Below are 19747 nucleotides of genomic sequence, written 5' to 3'. Positions count from 1 at the left end.
AACCAATGATCCTCTGGGCAATGATGTTGACCCTCTGGAGTGCTGTCCTATCTGCCACTGTACAATTGGCAAACCATAGACAGATGCAGTAAGTTAAAATACTCTCTATGGTGTAGCAGTAGAAGGCCACCAGCAGTTTTTCATTCAGTTGTTGTTTCCTGAGAAGTCTCAGGTAGTATAATCTCTGCTTTTGATCCTCTTTTTTCTTCCTATTTTCCTCACAACAATCCTGTGAGGTGAGCTAGACTGAGAGAGAACGATTGGCCCAAGGTCACCCAGTTAGCTTTCGTGGCTAAGACCGAACTTGAACGCAGAGTCTTCCGGTTTCTAGCCTGCTGCCTTAACCACTAGACCCGTGATGGCAAACCTATGGCATGCGTGCCAAAGGTGACACGCAGCGCCCTCTCTGTGGGCACGCGAGCCATTGCCCCAGCTCAGCTCTGCTGCGCATGCATGTGCGCTGGCCAGCTGGTCTTCGGGTCTCTGCCATGCATGCGTGGGGGGTGGGGCGCATGCGGTGTGTGCATTCATGTGCGGGGGCAGGGCGCATGCAGTGGTTTGTTCAGCATGCGTGGGGGACGAGCCACATGCAGGGGCTTTGCATGCATGGGGGGGCAGGGCACATGCGGGGAGCCTTACACGCATGCCTTGCACGCATGCAGGAGGCAGGGCACACATGCATACACGGAGGCCAAACACACATTGCATTGGGGGGGGCCCGAAAAGGTTAACCATCACTACATTAGATCAAACTGGCTCCCTCCTTAACTAGCAGAAATGTTACCAACTGTAGAAATTTATTAACTACACAGACAGACACACGCACAGAGACACACGCCATGCTAATAATTCTGAAGCTTATTTGATTTAATAAGTAGCCAACAGAACATCCAGGAATTTTGGATTGTTGATTGTTAGAATGTTTTCTATCTTGTTTTCTAATTAAGGTAAAAGATTAACCACATGTCTTCTCTTCCTTGATCTCCATAGCACAAAAGATATTTTGTGTGCCTGAATGGTTTCAAATTCTGACAGCAGAATAGAAAAAAAAATACTTTCAAGTTTAATTCAGGTGAAACTTTAATAGCCTGCTTTTAATAGTAAAAGCGAAAAGGGATAAGGCACACACATACATATGTCCTCGCTTAATGATGATAATGGGCTGGAATTTCTGTTGCTAAGCAATGCAAAATCATAGGTCTGGAATGCTAAGCGACAGCAATTCTGGCAAGCCCTGGTTACTATTGTTAGGTGAATTACTGCAGGTCATTAAGTGAGAACTTTTAACTCCCTGCTGATTTTGTTTGTGGGAAGCCACCCAGGAAGGCTGCAAATCATGATTATCTGATCGTGGAAATCTGGGCTGGTTGTTGAGTGACCGGATCACAGACCCATGGCCATGGGGCACTGAAAGAGCCAGAACTTTAAGGACTGGTCGTAAGAAGTACTCCTTCAGTGCTTTTCTAAGTTTGAACAGTTGTTGAATGAATGGTTATTAAACGAGGACCACCTGTATGCTGAAACTTTGCCAAAACTTCCTCATATACTTTTCTCTCAGCTACAGAGATATCCACCAAATGTGGTCCAAAGGGCCAAGATGGCGGCCATGAAAAACAGACAAACTGAATCAGGCTCAGTCACATCTTTGTGGTCAGCATCTTGATTTCTTTTGACCATCCCCACACCTCTGCTCGCTAGGTTTTAATGGTGGAAATAATCATGGGTTATTTTCCTCCCTCAAACCAAATTCTAGTTTTCTATTTAATGCTGCTATTCAGAAGGAACAAATGTTCTGCTTTGAAGGCTAAACATTTAATCTCTAACTTTGTGTTGTACCAATACATTCTATGAATTTAAATAACCATTTTTATTATTAATCTAGGCATCACTATGGAGGACATGATGGTTTCCCAGAATAGATGCTGTGAGGTTTCATGTACATATCGATACTGTGTTTTGTTTCGCACAGTTATGGAAAAGATCTTTTGGAGAACAACTTTCTTTCCTTTGAATATATTTATTCTTTGTTTCCTTGGAGACTTGCCTAAGCCTTAATCTACTTACCAGGATGCCACACCATTCACATCTCATACCCGAGAGCACGTCAGAAGAGCCACAGGTTTTCTTACAAACTTTGCAACGTGAGCCTGATGAAAGGTTTCCCTCCCTCCAGTGATGATGGTACATATCCTATAAAGAGAAGCAGAATCACAAGAATTACGTTAAGAGGGCATCATAATGTTTTGCCCTAACAGGGTCGAACTTGAGTACTTGGATGGGAAAGTATCCAAAAGCTACCCAACAGACTATACTGGGAAATATTATAAAAAGTAATCCAGAAGAAAGCAGAGGCTTTGCTCCATTTTACAACCTTTCTTGCCACAGTTGTTAAGTGAATCATTGCAGTTGTTAAGTTAGTAACACGGCCGTTAAGCAAATCCAGCTTTCCCCATTGACTTTGCGTGTCAGAAGGTTTCAGGTGATCACATGATGCAGAGATACTGCAGCCGTCATAAATATATGTCAACTGCCAAGCGTTTGAATTTTGCTCACGTGACCTTGGGGATGCTGCAATGGTCGCAGGTGTGAAAAACAGTCATAAGTCACTTTTTTTAGTGCTGTTGTAACTTCAAATGGTCACTAAATGAATGGTTGTAAGTTGAGGACTACCTTATAGTTATATATTTCTGGTTTTTCTTTGAAGATGTTTTACTTCTCGTCCAAGAAGCTTCTTCAGCTCTGGCTGGATGGTGGGGTGAGAGCTGAAGGAGCTTCTTGGATGGGATGGGATGAGAAGTGAAACGTCTTCAAAGAAAAACCAGAAAGTCCAGTTGCCTCTTGAAAAAAAAGCATCTTTGGGACAACCATGACCTGGATGACTGAGAATCTCCATAGACATAACAAACTATTGTTATAATTTATTAAATAAATTATTGTTGCTATTATCATCAGAAATTAACTCTGATAAAGTAGTTACCGTACATTATCACATTGGAAGAATCTAAGATCAAACAGAAAGCCAAGAAAAATACATTTTCAGAAATCTTAATGACCATATTGAGCAGCCAGTTATTCATCTATATGTTAAAGACTTAGAAAATGTTGTTTTATGTATCTCTGAGCAAATTTACTTCCCATGTTATTCAAAGCAAACCCAAATGATTATGGAAAAGGATTGCTCATAGCCCCAATTTCTTTCAAATGAATTGAGTTCAGCAAGCTGACAGGATCCCATCAACTATGGCCATAAATAACATCTGAAAATCAATGCATCTCTTCTTCATTTAAAATCTGGTGCATCTTTTCAATATTATATAGAACTCTTATATTAAGTATATTTATTTTTAAAAAACTTAGTAAACCCTGAGAAGTGAAGTTGGGAATTAAACTTGATGAATTTCCCTGGAGCTCTCTGTGGTATTGAATTGAATGTGAACACAATCCCCAAGAGGCACTAAACTCTAAACTTTCACTACATTATGCAGTGAAAGTTTATTTAATGCATCATACATGGGCTGGCATGTTTGCTTTTCCTAAATACCTATTAAATGCAAATTATGTAATTTGTATTGATTTATACTATTTCCATAATAGCATAAATGGAGGAGAATGGTGTAATTTACCTTATCTGATTAATTATATTATTATGCAAAGGACTTTCAGTAATGCAAAGAAGGAAAAATTAATATGTCCTTTTTGCATTTTGTTTTAATTATTATATCCAGATTGTTTCAGCAGGACATTCCTGCTATATCAAAAGGATGTTTGAATGGAAATTCTGTCTGTTGCATCTGAAATCTATCCAAAGTGGATCTGAGAAACCAAACTATCATTGAATAAATTTTAATTTAGATTTTATGAACAAATATCCAAGCAAATTGGTTACCAATTAGTAGCAATGCTCTACTAGTTATTTTCTTTGGTCACAAGTTTCCAAAAATTTTTGGCAGCATTGGTCAATTGCTTATTTATTTATTTATCTATCAAATTTCACATCACATTTGCGTGACTCTGGATACAAATTAATTTTTGTTGTTATCTACCAAACTATTACTGAAAAACACTGAAAAGCTAGGATACATTTTTTCATTGGATGAGCAATATTTAAAGGTGTGGGAAATTTATTTAGCTGAAAAGATAATCCAACAACAAGAAGTTGGGAAATTTATTGAAATTCATCACCATTAATTATATATTAATGATATTTTACAACAGTGTTTAATATTTATGTATATGTATGTAAAAATCACTCATATACACACAGACACGTAGAGGCATACACAGTCAAAAGCAATTTTTCTTTTCTTTTTTTCTTTTTTGTTTTGTTCTTGTTTTAGTTTTCCTTCTAGCACTGCATACTGTGGATAACATTTAAAGTTTTGATAAAAGTGTAACTAGCTAAAAGTATACTCACATGATTTTGATGACCATCTTGATGGCACTCACGGCAATCACTGCAAGCAAAGGGGGCACAGTCTGTGTGTACATGTATCTCACACACTGAAATAAACGGGGGAAAGCAAAATTAACTTTCTTCTGCATCTGTTTACCCACATGCATCTCTATATTTACTTCTTTCCAGCATAAACTTTAAAAAACTATTACAATTGGTTTATCGTTGTAGAATCACGCCCCTTCCAGTCCGCGGAAGAACCTCTCTCCACCAAACCGGTCCCTAGTGCCCAAAAGCACTTGGTAGTGCAGTGGTCTAAGGCACCCTGTTATTAAGACCAGCTGCCTGCAATTACTGCAGGTTCGAATCTCGCCAAGGCTCAAGGTTGACTCAGCCTTCCATCCTTTCTAAGATAGGTAAATTGAGGACCTAGTTGTGGGGGCAATAAGCTGACTTTGTATAAATATACAAAAGAATGAAGGCTATTGCTTAGCGCATTGTAAGCCGCCCTGAGTCTCCGGAGAAGGGCGGCATATAAATCAAATTTAAAAAAAAAAAATCAAATTAAAAAAAAAAAAAAGGTTGGGAGCCACTGATGTACAGTATATTTACCAATGTAGTATGGCTGTATTATTATTATTTTTTCTTCTTATTTTCTTCTTTACTCCTCCCCATCTGTTGCTTTGCATGTATAATAAAAATGTCTGTATCAGAGACAAATTCCCCATTCAGATATTCCCAATATCTTCGAGACTGCCTTCTACCGCATAACTCCCAACGACCGGTAAGAGCCCACAGAGTTGGTCTCCTCCGGGTCCCGTCAGCTAAACAATGCTGGCTGGCGGGCCTGCGAGGGAGGGCCTTCTCTGTGGCTGCCCCAGCTCTCTGGAACCAGTTACCTCCTGAGGTCCAGACCATCCCCACCCTATTGGCCTTCTGAAAAGCGGTGAAGACCTGGCTTTTCCGGCAGGCCTGGGGCCGTTGATCTCGCTCTTGCGATCTGGCGAGATCTGGCCATGAATGGTGTGAATGAGTTGTAATGTTTTTAATGTTTTTAATTTTTAAATGTTTTTTATAATGATTTTAAATGCATTGTGAGCCGCCCTAAGTTTTCAGAGAGGGGCAGCATACAAATTGAATTAATAAATAATAATAAATAAATAAATTCAGTGGTGAATGCCATGAAACAAAAGGAAATATGTTTCAATGACAGACATAATTCCAATGCAAGAATACAGGTTTCCTTTTGAATTTTTTTTCCAGCAAGTCTTCGGACTTTCTTTAAAGATAAAAAAAACACTCATACATATTTTTTTTCATAGAAAAACATAGCTCGGAATCAGGAGAAAAGGAGTCAACAGTGAAATTAAGCTACGCTGACTAGTAGTATAAGCCAATCTCTTTGGAGTTTACCTTCACAGCGAAATGCTGGACTTTCCAACTGCTTTCTGCACACAGAACAGAATTTTCTCTTGTAATGTCCTATGGGTCCTAAACAATGTGCAACTGGAACCTGCAGGGGGAAAAGGTATGGATTAACTACATATTGCACAGTGGTTTATGTTGCATGTACATTTTAATTGTTATGCATTTGGTTAATGCCCAATCAGAAGCCAAAGCTCCATTTTTCTATGAATATGTAAAGACAACATTCAGAAGGAGCCATAAATCTATTTGGCTGCTAACAGTCAATATCAACTTGATGGCATATAACCAACCAATTACTATATTAATTTCTTCTCATTAAGAAACATTATTAATTATATTTATTGTTGGAAACATTAAAAATATGAACTATGCATCATTAACAAATCCTACTTATCACACAAGCTGATTTACCAGAAACCAGGGAAGAAGCTTGGAACTATAAATCAATAGTGATAAATTCTTTGACAAAAATCAAGGAAATTCATTAGAAAAAGTCCAGAATTAAGGCTACCTCAAATTCAGTCAAATTCCACAGCCAGGGATTTTAGAAACTGAGGTTGCTGCCTTGGGAAATAAATAACCCACAGTCAGTAATGACACTGTAGAGTCAAAGCTATGTTTATCTATAATTAGTTTTCCACCTACCCTTACTTTCCCTTGTTCAGTCAGCCCAAATCTGGGGGGAAGCAAAAATTATTCACCGGGTGCAGATCTTATACAACCTTCTCCACAAAGGTTTTATGCAAGTGGGATTCTTTCTGGACTGATTTGACTTCTCATGTGTTTTCTGACTTCCCCGTGTCCACAATGGCAATTATGCTGAAAATTGGGAGATATCCCTGCCATTTTGTATATGTACTCATCACTTACTCTCAAAATATAAATTTATCCTTGGCTAAAAAATGTTACCAAATTGACTTAAGTCAACATTTTGTATAACATCATTAACGTCATGAGATATATCTATAATTGAGGCATCTGTTTTAATTTCCAATCTTTTGACTTGGGTGAACATAATCCTGTGTTCACCTTAATTCTGCTATTAAACCAGCTAAATTGGCAGCCACTTGAGGTGAGATGGGTAATGTAGAAATTTAATACATAAATATTTTTATTGCTGGATTTTAAAGTAGAACATTCTGGAATAAGATTGTATATTGAAGATAGCATTTGTAGATTTGCTATACAGCCTTTATAAATATTTAATAATGACATTACTAGCATTGGCACTTGGTATATTTTGAGATAACGGGTTATGTACTGATTTCTTTACTTATTAGAATTGCATTCTGCTTTCTCCCAAGCTGTGCAAAATAGCCCACACAGTTTTTGTACCCACTGTTATTTGCATAATGATTTGTGAGGTTGGTGAGGCCTAAGGTCAATCAGTGAGTCATAGAAATTGTCTAATGTATGAAGCAACTAAATATACCATAAGGAGAGAGGAAGAAATGCAAGCTGCTGTTATGAAATGCCAACCTTATCTTTAAGGGCAGCTTCCTACCTACTAAACATTTTTTATGTAGTTCATCAAACTATCAAAAATTAACTAAAACATCACAAAACAAAGTTATAGCAGGCCAATGACAAGCAAAGGGTACTATTCTTTCTGATGGTCAATGTACTGTACATTAATGCAGGAACTACATGGCCTAGAGAAAATACTGGGGATATGCAATTCAAATTATTCACTGAATGCCAGAGAGCAAAAAGACCAATGACAACAGCTTGCTTTGATACAGTAAATGAGAAGTATTTTCTGTCTACTGTATTTCAGCTCCTGGAGCCCAGGAGCTGAAATAAGGGTGAAGGCAACTGAATGAAAGTAGGTGGTAAAACAATTTACTGAGCCTCCTTCTGTGCATTAAGAATTGGAAAAAAACTATGTTACTGGTTCATGTATTTCTTTATCACTTCAATTTATACACCTCTCCATTTCCCAGGACTCTAAACTGCTTACAAGGCATTACGTACAATAGAGGTAAAACTGGAAGAAGAGTAACAAATCGCCATCAATCCTCCCCACTAAGGGAAAATATATTTTTCAATTATTTTATTATTATTTTATTATTATTATTATTAGTCCAATTTATATGCCGCCCTTCTCCATAGACTCAGGGTGGCTTACAATACATTATAGCAATAGCCTGCATACTTTTTTGTATATATCTGCTTATTAGGGCTTTTGACACCCCCCCCCCGCAAGTGGTGTTGTTCTATACAAAGTTGGCTTATTGCCCCCACAATCCGGGTCCTCAATTTACCTACCTCGAAAGGATGGAAGGCTGAGTCAACCTTGAGCCTGGTGAGATTCAAACTTGCACTAATTGCAGGCAGCTGGCAGCTAAGTGCTAGCACTTAACAGCACTTTAGTCTGCTGCACCACCGAGGCTCTTAATAATTCCTAAATGCCTTCTGGAAGTACTGTGTCGAGAATTAATAATTTTGAAAATGTAACATGGACTGGGTAGCTCAGATATCCAGAGATAAGCTGTTCCAAAGGAGGGGGGCCATCACCAATAAAGTTTGATCATGAGGTCTATTTCTTTGTTGATGGCATCTCTAGCCCAGCCTTCTCTTCCAGATATTAAACAAATAGAACTCCAGAAAAAGGTTTCAGATTTAGGCAGCCCATCCCCAAACTCTGGACCCAGTCCAGAAGGATATCATGATTAGTACAGGTAGTCCTCGACTTACAATAGTTTGTTTAATGACCATTCGAAGGTATGACGACACTGGAAAAAAGACTTATGACCATTTTTCCACACTTATGACCATTGCAGCATCCCCATGGTCACGTGATTTACCTTCAGATGCTTGGTAACTGGTTCATATTTATGACGGTTGCCGTGCCTGGCATTATGTGGCCATGATTTCTGACAAGCAAAGTCAATGGGGAATCCGGATTCGCTTAAAAACCGTGTTACTAATTTAACAACTGCGGTGATTCACTTAACAAATGTAACAAGAAAAGCTGTAAAATGGGGCAAAATTCACTTTAAAAATGAACATAACACTTACTAACATAAATTCTGGGATCAATTATGGTCGTAAGTTGAGGATTACCTGTAGTATCAAAAGCAGCTGGGAGGTCCAAAATAAGAACACACACATCACCCCATTCCCGCTCCCCCCAGAGATTATCCTAGAGTGTAAGTAATGTGTTCTCAGTCCCATACCTCAGCCTGAATCTTGACTGGAAGACATCCAGGTAATCTGCTTCTGCAGAGTTCTCTGAAGCTGCTGTACAATTAACTTCTCTATCACCTTCCCCCAAAAGGGACAGTTGGAAATTGGCTGACAATTGTCCAAGATCATCAGATGTTCCTGGACAATTGTCGTTTGAGGGCGAATATGGTTGTTTGAGGAAGAGGCGGCCCATAGCTTCCTTTAGAGATGGCAGGACCATCCCTTTATCACTGCCAAGACCCAATGTTACCTCCTGGAAGCCTTAGCCAACCTCGAGGAATATGGATTTTAAACAAAGATGGCAAAGCTAACAATTGCAGAAATCTTGACTACTTTTATCAGGTTCAACAGGAACAAAACTCCTCCCTAATAAACAAGTTAGATCCTTTTACAGTCACCTCTGCAGGACTGCTTGAAGACTATAGTTCAACTTGGTACAAATCTAGTTGGCTTTCAGATATCTTGTCAATTCCTCAGAGTGACCTTGTAGGTAGATGTAACAGCTACCTCCTACCAGGAAGAGTCAGGTCCCTTGAAAGAAGACCACCAGGACACAATAAGGGCAAAGAAATACTGACATTTTGCTGCTCTTACCACCACAAAGAAGGTATCTAATAGTAATTCTAATCTATACTGGATCTAATTCACTTCTCATTGGTCTTCAGTAGCACTCCAGGTATCTTTCAAACACTTATCTCTCTCAACTCCTCTGTAAATAAAGCAGAATTCCAAGATCCCCGGGTAAGGAGGGGGCTGCTTGGATGTATCCAATCCAGAGGCCCCAATTTTTTATTTTTTATTTTTTATTTTTTTAATTTGATTTATATGCCGCCCTTCTCCGGAGACTCAGGGAGGCTTACAATGCGTTAAGCAATAGCCTTCATACTTTTATATATTTATACAAAGTCAGCTTATTGCCCCCACAAACTGGGTCCTCATTTTACCTACCTTAGAAAGGATGGAAGGCTGAGTCAACCTTGAGCCTGGTGAGATTTGAACTTACAGTAATTGCAGTAATTGCAGACAGCTGGTGTTAAGCACAATGCTTTTAGTCTGCTGAGCCACCAATGCCCTCTCATTCCAGGTAGCCACTAGGACTTCAGTTTGGACCATTCAACAGATCTTCAAGAACAACCAAGGTTCCTTCTGGAACCCAATTAGGTTCATCAGACGCTTGGGACAGGCCAATTTAATATTTCCCACTTCCCTGCATTAGAAAGAACTGCAGGGCCATCAGAAAGTGTTCTGACTTGATCTATTTTTTTTCCTTTTAATGACCCTGTAATCTCTTGCATGGGGTGGAGTCGTAACAACTGAATGGAGGTGAGTGTTGTATTACTGATATAAAGAAAGTGGTGTCAACAAATGTGCAGTAGCGTCATAGTTTTACTGCTGAAATCTGGAACTTCTTTTTCTTTGATAAATGAACAAAAAATATCCGAATAATTAACTGGTAACCTTTACCAAGGGGGAGGAATCGTATCAGATCTATCCACCTGCAATTATTCTATAAGAGCTATCCCATTTCCAGGAATTGAAAGCCTAAGATCCATCATCCTCATTCACTAGACTGTGGCCAAGGCTTATGAATTTTGCAGCCGCACATTATTTGATGGGCCATGTCTAATTCCCTTCAGGTGAAACCAGAAAAGAAGGCTGAGCTTGCTAGTAATACAAAAAGTTTTTTAAAAGTCGTACTTGTATTGAGGTGCAACAGCGATGTTCTATTAACGCATTTAAAAAAAAAAAATCACAAAAAAATTAGAAGCCTCCTTACACCACCCAGTCAAGAAAGAAATCTCCCTTTAAGGAGATACATAAATGAAGTTGCAGTTGAAGGATGTAGTTGTGTACTGCAGAAAGGCAAAAGGGCAGCAAAGAAAAATACAGCTGAGAAAGAAAGGCAGCGTCCCATTCCCAAGCAGCATATTTCCATCACTGAAGATAAGGATGGGATAGTGCCAGCTGTGCCTGACCTAATAACCCACGTATAAAAAGTCTCTGTGTTGCACAAGCATTGCAAAAGGAATATTCTCCCTATTTTACGCAATCAGATGATGCAATTACTACTAAGTAGGTTCTCTTCTCTCCAAGATGACGATCATCAGAGCCTTCCGTTGAATCTCTTTCTTGTGAATGGATGAAAATAGCTCTGCATCAAGATATGCATATCACCACACATTCTCAGAAAATGAGTAGAAAGATCCAGTTTTAACAGCTTGATTTAATCCCTTCTTCACTCTCTCTGCCAAATTTGTCCCTCGGATTAATCTTACTTCCTTCACTCCATAAAGCCTCAATTATTCTTGTGCTTAATCATTGCTATAGACAAGTAGCTGTTTTAATTCTACAAACGATATCAATTTTGGTTCTCATTTATTATTGAAACCCCTTTCTAGAACAGAGTCTTTATAATCCATTAAGATCACTTTGCAAAGATAATGTAATCTCATCCTTGCCTTTGCTTTAAAGCCATGTAATTGTCTTTAATACACTGAATCACATCCTCACACATGTGTTTAATATCAGCATTTTACAGCATTATCCCACAGTTCTTAAATAATCAGAGACATAAGCTAGACGGACTTCAAAGCTTTCACCTCCATTTTTAATTAAGTAGTTTATTTGATCACGCAAACCATCAAAATGCCATTCATCTTTCATTTGGTTAGTGAAAGCAAGCAAATTTCAATCCATATTTTACAAAGATGGCTTGTTTTCAAAAATTACCATTAAAATTACCCACTGTCAAATGATAAAAAGGTTTGCAGTTCATCAACATTTGAAGCAAAAAATTCCAACATTCATGTAACTAAAGCTGTGAAAGGAGAATGAGCTTAGCATCATACTATATACCAGGTGAACATAATATCTAATTTAAGTAGGATTTTAACACAAGAAAATGTCATATGTGGATGCGACAAGGATATTCAGCTTCCATGGCCATGCTGTTGCCTAAAGTACAAAATATTATCAACTTAGATCATGTTCATCAAATACATTTATGATACTAATACTAATCAAGATCATTTGAAGCATTAGTACCAACTTTATAATGCCTTGGTAAGACCACATTTGGAATATTGCATCCAGTTTTGGATGCCACAACATAAAAAAGATGTTGAGACTCTACAAAGACTGCAGAGAAGAGCAACAAAAATGATTAAGGGACTGGAGGTTAAAGCATATAAAGAACTGTTGCAGGCTTTGGATATGTCTAGTCTAGTGAAAAGAAGGCTAAGGATGACATGATAACAGTGTTCCAATATTTGAGGGGTTGCCACAAAGAAGAGCCTATTCCAAAGCACCAGAAGGCAGGACAAGAAGCAATGAATGGAAACTAATCAAGGAGAGAAGCAACCTGGAATTAAGGAGAAACTTCCTAACTATGAGAATAATTAACCAGTGAAACCGCTTGCCTTCAGAAGTTGTAAGTACTCCATCACTGGAGGTTTTTAAGAAGAGATTGGACAGCCATTTGTCCAGAATAGTATAGGGCAGTGGTTCTCAACCTGTGGGTCGCGACCCCTTTGGGGGTCGAACCACCCTTTCACAGGGGTCGCCTAAAACCATCGGAAAACATATCTTTTCAATGGTTTTAGGAATAATTTTATGGTTGGGGGTCACCACAACATGAGGAACTGTATTAAAGGGTCGATGTCAGCGTCTCAGCGCTGACATAGAAAAGGGAGATAAAGCCTGAACTTTTGCCTGCTAAATCCCTTTGAAGCTCGGTCTCCTTGGAAATGAAGAGGGGGAAAACATTCCTGTGAACTGACGAGAAAAGGAGTCAGGAGAGTGACTTGGAAGATAGCCAATGAGAAGCAGAGAATTGGGGATCGGAAAGGGAGGGATTGGGGGGCAAAGGTCAGTCCTGACCGCACGAGCCATGATCCGGTTGCTGTACTCGAATAAAGAGAAAATTTCCTTAAAGATTGGCAGTTTGGAAATTCATTTATTTTGAGATAGCATCGAAGTCTGACAGTCGCGGTATTAGGAAGGTTGAGAACCACTGGTATAGGGTGTCCTGCTTGAGCAGGGGATTGGACTAGAAGATCTCCATAGTCCCTTCCAAATCTGTTATGTTGTTAAAATATAAAACTGAAATGCTGTTTTGTACACTCCCATTTACTATCCTGCAAACAGTGGTTGACAAATACAGGGCCACTATACTTATATATGCTCTACAACTTTCACATCATAGATCTCTCCATTATGCCCTTAAACCAAAAGGTATAGTATGCGAAACAGAATTTTGACCTTATGTTAAATCAGAAATAACATAGAGAAAAATAAAAATATGTATGCCTGACACACACTGTTCAAAAGAGTTATTAGCTTTCATAGAAAAGGCGTTTTTAAAAAGTCCACAAAGCAAAAACAATAATGTGGTTTAAGTCTAGAAAATGGAAGCATTAACAGCTGTTTGGGGGACAAAGATGCCTGTTCTATTTTCAGCTATCTTCAGCAGTTAAACTTCCTGTTGCTATTTTTGTAGGGGGTTCCCTTGCTTTTCAAATTCTCATTATGCTGACAAGCTTAAACAATGATACGCATGACTGAAATGCACACGCAAACACAAAGGCACATATATATGTATGTATGGGCTCCTAGCTAAAGTCAGCAGGAAGCCAGTTCATACTAAACTGTTACACGGAACAAGGAATGGCTTAATTTGACCTAAGACTTATCTGCATAAAAATGACATATTAAACCAGTGCACAAAGAACTATCCAAGATCTACAGCATAATTTCAACAAGCCTCATACAATTTAGTAACTGCTATACTAACAAGAAAGAATGCACACTAGCATTATCTTAAAAGACTCTCAAAACAGGGAACATATCTAATATCAATAAAAACACATAAATCTGTTTGAGGTCAGAATCCTTAGAAACATAATTCTGGCTTCAGAAAGGATTGTTTCATGCTCTATATTTACACTGTAAACAATCAACACTGAAGACAAGTAAAAGCAGCTACAAACTAGTGAAATAAAATATTAATCCATAAATGGAGTTAACATAAATATTGTTTTTGGATGAAGAAAAAGACCTAATGTAAACATGTACTTCTTAACCAATTATTTCTTAGAAAGACCATTATAGCACGTTGTATCTCTCTGGCAATTAAAAACCAGCTACCTTTCATTTGATTAGAAGACATTATATATAGGGATAATATAAATTTGAAATAGTTAAGCAAATCCATGTGCTATCCTATTCACAATAGAAATATAAACATGACTGAAAGCTTCCTATGATGTTTGAAAAGAAAAGGGTATACTTTGTTTTTTTGGAACCAAAAACCCACAACGTTTCAACAGGAGGATGTAGCCAAGCAACAGATAAAAGCAGAGATAGGAGAATTCTTGACATTGTGTCATTCATATCAGTGGTGGGTTTCAAAATTTTTTACTACCGGTTCTGTGGGTGTGGCTTGGTGGGCATGGCATGGCTTGGTGGGCGTGGCAGGGGAAGGATACTGTAAAATCTCCATTCCCTCCCTATCAGCTGGGACTCAGAGGCAGAGAATGGATGGGGGCGGGGCCAGTTAGAGGTGGTATTTACCAGTTCTCCAAACTACTCATAATTTCCATTACCAGTTCTCCAGAACTGGTCAGAACCTGCTGAAAACCACCTCTGATTCATATCTGTCTGTCTGTCTGTCTGTCTGTCTACAGTACTTAATGTTACAACTTGGAATTCTCTTTCCGAACAAAGTACCCTCCCTCCCCCAAATGCATGGAGAATGTACTTTTAGAGGAAGATGCTAGATATGGGTTTCTTAGATGGCTTATTGAGTTTGCCTGCAGACTCAGAAAAATCTGCTGGACAAAAAAAAAAGACAGGAAACCTTGTGCAAGTTTAGATGGAGGTTACATCCCACTAACATTTTCTTTGGAATATTACTTTGTAACTACAAGCATGAATTCAATGATTATTAATAGTTCTTTTCTTTACACTGGATATATGAGATCTCTTAAGAAACCAAGTGACCTTCAGCATCATAAACCAATGTAGGAATGTTGGCCCTTTTAGTCATCCTTCTGCAGAAATCATACACAAACACACACTGTGTGAGAATAATACCAATGTTTAGCACACTTGCCACTGACAGGATTTCCTAATACATTATAACCTTGGTGATACAAGGAGATCAGTCATCCCACTGAAATGGTTTAGCCTAGTGCACCTAAATTCGTTTCTTGGATAGAGTAAATCAATGCATCTCCTAAGAAATCTGAAGAATTAAATTGGCCACTCTGAGGACTAAGTGTACATAAAAATCTGATCTCCAGCAAAGAAAGAAATAAATTTAAAAAAGAACAAAACAAACTTGCTACAGAAAGCATACGGCCAAGGAAAAACAAGAATTGGAAAGGGGCCTCACAACTGGAGGGACCAGTTTCTTATGGGCAGATAAAAACTACGACCAGACCTACGACAGCAGTAGAGAGACGTACCCAAAGCCCCTCAGCTGATTGCTGTCTCATTTGTTTTTCAAGAGTAAATGAAGGGTTGTAGTAATACCGGGAATAGTATCAGTAATTTAGTATTTTACTAAACATGCTAATTCAATGGCAAAACTCAGAACTCTGAATAACCACTCAATAACCCTTTTTTGTTTTGTTTTGTCTTGCCAGGTAGAGGAAGTAGGGAAGGTTCCTGTCAAAATCTCTTTTCCAGAAATGTTGGAAAATAAAAATAGAAACTTAACACAAAAGCTCAAGTACAGCTATGTACAGGTAGTCCTTGACTTACAGCCACAACTGAGGCCAAAATTTATGTTGTTAAATGAAACATTTGTTAAGTGAGTTTGCCCCATTTTCTAACTTTTCTTGCCACAGTTGTTAAGTGAAATGCTGCAGTTGTCGAGTTAGTAGCAAGGTTGTTAAGTGAATCTGGCTTCCCCATTGACTTTGCTTGTCAGAAGGTCGCAAAAGGTGATCACATGACCCCAGGTCACTGCAACCGTCATAAATATGAATCAGTTGCCAAGCGTCTGAATTTTGATCATGTGATCATGGGGATGCTTCAAAGGTCGTAAGTGTGAAAAGTCACTTTTTCTGTGCCGTTGTAATTTAGAATGGTCACTAAATGAACTGTTGTAAATTGAGGACTACTTGTACTGAATATTGATTGATTGATTGATTGATTGATTGATTGATTCGATTTATATGCCGCCCTTCTCCGGAGACTCAGGGCGGCTTACAATACGTTAAGCAATACCAACAAAGGTGATGCAAAGAAGGGAATTGTCCACTCAAACATTAAAACATCTCTTCTTACTCTAAATAAGACTAACAAATGATTATACTTCCCTCTCATATTTGGAAAAAAAAAACCTCCCAAACAAACTATGAACATTATTGTCATCCAAGGCCTTAGGCTTTAGCAAAAAGGCTTTGATATAATTTTTTCAAACATACCATCTGTTCAACAAATATACTTCAGTTATATGAGCATTTTATGAATAATAGATCATGGAAACAGTATACAAATCAGCATAAACATACACTGTGGACCTTTAGATCACATAGTACAGAAAACTAGAGCAGATTCCTCAAGGGTGTTTTCCTACCTTAGCAAGTTTAAGATGTATAGAATTCAATTCCCAGAATTCCCCAGGGAGCAATGCTAGATACAGGTCAAAGTTGTAGATACAGGCTGAGAAACACGGCCCCCAAGTAGTAGCATAGAATAGATATTGTATTTGCATAAATAACTGAACACAAAAATATTCCAGTAATGTAGCACATTAAATAGTTGAATAGTTGTTGGGATATGTAATGCAAAGATCTACACTGCACACACATATATACATGGTTTTAAAATTTTAAACCAGACCTTATATTATAAAAGGAGTTATATACGTAACTCTGTGGATGGCATACACATTAACAATCAAGTCCTCATTCCCTGTCCATCTAAGAGGGCAAAGAGGAGAAAATGAATGCAGGATTTGAAACCAAATTAGCTCTCCCACAGGATCCAATTAATAGACTGTCTTGAACAGTCTATCAAAAACAACGATAATCTAGTTTCTGAAAAACAGATGAAACAGCCATAGTCAAAGTTTTTCAACATTAGGGTAACTAAAAAAGAGTTGAATATGTGCCAACTTTCTCAAAGCCTATTTCCTTAGTCTTGTACAAAGTGCAGAAGAATAGCTGTATCATTTCTGATCTTATTTGGAAGGAGTTTTGTTTAGAAAGAACTAAGAATGATCTTGAAAACACAAAGATACAATGGCAGAATTCAACCACAGGCGTTAAAAAAGTGAACGGGACAAATCCTGTCTTAAGCTCTGTTTTTTGACATTATTCTGAATATTCAAAATCAGGGCTTGCAAGACATTGGCTACAATGTGAGAAATCAGGAATTAGCCAGTTACATTCGAGCTCAGGGCTAAGGCTGATCTTAAAAATATGAAACAAATATATGTTTGCATAAGAAGTGATAGGAGCCAACTGATCATTTAATATGTGCTGCTTCATGTTCTAATAGCAATAGTAACTTCTAAATGAAGTTGTAGAGATTTCTTTCCCAAATTCATTCTAGTCTGAAAAACTAATTGGGAATTGAAAAGGGAAACCTTAACCCCTTCCCTTGAAACAATAAAAATGGACTGAAAATGTAGGTCTCACCCACTCCAGGGATCAAAGCTACAAGGAGCAATTGGGGATATACCGGTATGAACAGTCAATAGTCTGCCTAAACAACTGATCCACACAAAAATGAGCTTTCTCACTTCAAGATATTCTGCTTATCAAAATACCCAGACTGATGTCTGGTGATGTTCCAATCAGAGCTTATTCAACTGCTATGTTCACTTCAATCAACGTATACCTTTTCAGGTGCAAAGGTTCTGTTTTAAATGCTGTAGTTTATTAGAGTGTTTTGCAGCACTCTGAAAGCAATCCATTTACATCCATTTAAGAATAATTATAAACAAATAAAAATAGTATTGTTCCATTAATTTACCTCCTTCACAATAAATATTAAACACGTGGAGAAGCAGCACTCATCCAATTATGTTAGAGCAATTAAATAATTATCAAGGAGGAGGGAAAGTGTTCAGCAGCACTGAAAATACTGAAGGAGGGCAGTATACCTACAATAAAAGTTGTTTTAAAGCAGCTGTGGTATAACAGTTTCAGACAAACCAATATCACAAAGTCATGAACTGACTTTTGAAGTCAACATTATTTGAGAAGGAATCCCCAAGAAGAATCATATGCATACTTATACACAAAAATAGCCATTGAAACTTACCAATAAAATCTGTTCACAAAAAAGCTTCTTAAACATCATGAGTTAGAGCCAGCTTGTAACTAAGTCCAAGCAACAAAGATTAGTCATAGTATGCTAACTCCATAATTCTCTGAAAGTTGTTGACACAAAACTTATCTTATTCATGCCAACCATCTGAGTTCACAAGACTTCATTTGACCTTGAATTCCATATCCTGCTTCAGAGCGCCATGTTCAGTAAGATAGAGAGATGGTTCAGTTTCAATTAACATGGAGCTAAAAATTTAGTTGAAATTGATCCATTGCCAGATTTTCATCAACCTTGAAATTATAATTTAAAAATGCAATTTATGATTTGCAATATTAAAATGGTCTAAGAATCCATCAGGAAAAATGTCTTTAACACCCTTCATATGCCACAGCTTCCAAAAATAGCCACTTTATATCATCTGGAATGGGATTAGAGTATATAAATAAACATTTTTCACCCACAAAATAAATTGCCATTAAGCTTTCTGTTATTTTTTAAGTATTAAGAACCAAGTTGAATATTTGCTTCATGCAGCTAATCCACAGCTGTTCTCTACCAAAGAAGATACTTCGTTATGAAAATGTAATTAATAGGGACCACATCTTGGCTTGGAAAGCAAACAGCATTTAGTCTGAATGGGAATTAAAATAGAGCAGTTGAGAAACATCTCCGAAGAAGGTAATAACAAGCCACTTCCTCACTGTAGCCAAGATATCCATGAAGTCATTAGGAATTAAAGTTGGATTGGAGGAGATTCATTTTAATAAACAGAAGTAGCTGAGACATTTCATGATATCTTCTAGTGCTGAAGACTCTAAAACCTTCAAAAATGTCAGAGATGAAACCTGCGGCCTTCTATATCCACATCACATCTACTACCATCTCAATGTTTACCAGTCTATTTTTCTCTTATATAAGTTACTGGGAGATGGTGGGTGGGGGTAGGATACCGCATCCTCAAATAAAAATATAGCTTATAAGTAGCACAATAATCAAAGTAAAAGGACCACCTGTATTCATTCTAGTGATACCATTTTATCATCTAAAGATTTTCTTCAACCTTTACCACCAGACAGGAAAGTAAGTTGCGATCCCCAACCCATTCTTGATTTGGTTATAACAACAATGGAATGGCTACCACCAATAACTATTCAACAAAAATCCCCATAAATAGTAGTCTAATAAATAGCAAGTATATTAAACTGAATGATTGGCTTGTATTCTTGTATATATGGGTATGTCAATTTGATATTAACTTACCTCATATCAGCGATGAATTCCCCGCAACAATAAATCAGTATTTTTTAAAGGCACTATTTTTAACAGTTTGCCCTGGTAATCTAGTTCCCACACAACACTAATATATAAAACATGATTTCATATATTATGTAACACAAAAAAAAAAATGCCAATTTTGTCTTATGTTTAAGTACTAGACTAGTACTTGGC

General features: G+C 37.7%; 1 protein-coding gene across 1 annotated transcript in view; it reads right to left on the bottom strand.

The window, feature by feature from the left end:
• The window catches only part of DGKQ (diacylglycerol kinase theta), a 90744-nt gene that overhangs the window by 51211 nt on the left and 19786 nt on the right, over positions 1-19747 (bottom strand). Inside the window, exons 3-5 of the mRNA XM_034410731.3 lie at positions 5807-5906; positions 4415-4500; positions 2065-2190 (exon numbers count right to left, since the gene is read on the bottom strand). Of these exons, the coding sequence (XP_034266622.2) occupies positions 2065-2190; positions 4415-4500; positions 5807-5906 (312 nt within the window). The remainder of the gene's footprint in view (positions 1-2064; positions 2191-4414; positions 4501-5806; positions 5907-19747) is intronic.

This window comes from Pantherophis guttatus, chromosome 2 (assembly GCF_059756535.1).
Source record: "Pantherophis guttatus breed Tessera chromosome 2, ASM5975653v1, whole genome shotgun sequence".
Taxonomy (NCBI): Eukaryota; Metazoa; Chordata; class Lepidosauria; order Squamata; family Colubridae; genus Pantherophis; species Pantherophis guttatus.
The sequence above is the reverse complement of the archived record's forward strand: the minus strand, read 5'-3'. Positions and strand labels throughout refer to the sequence as shown.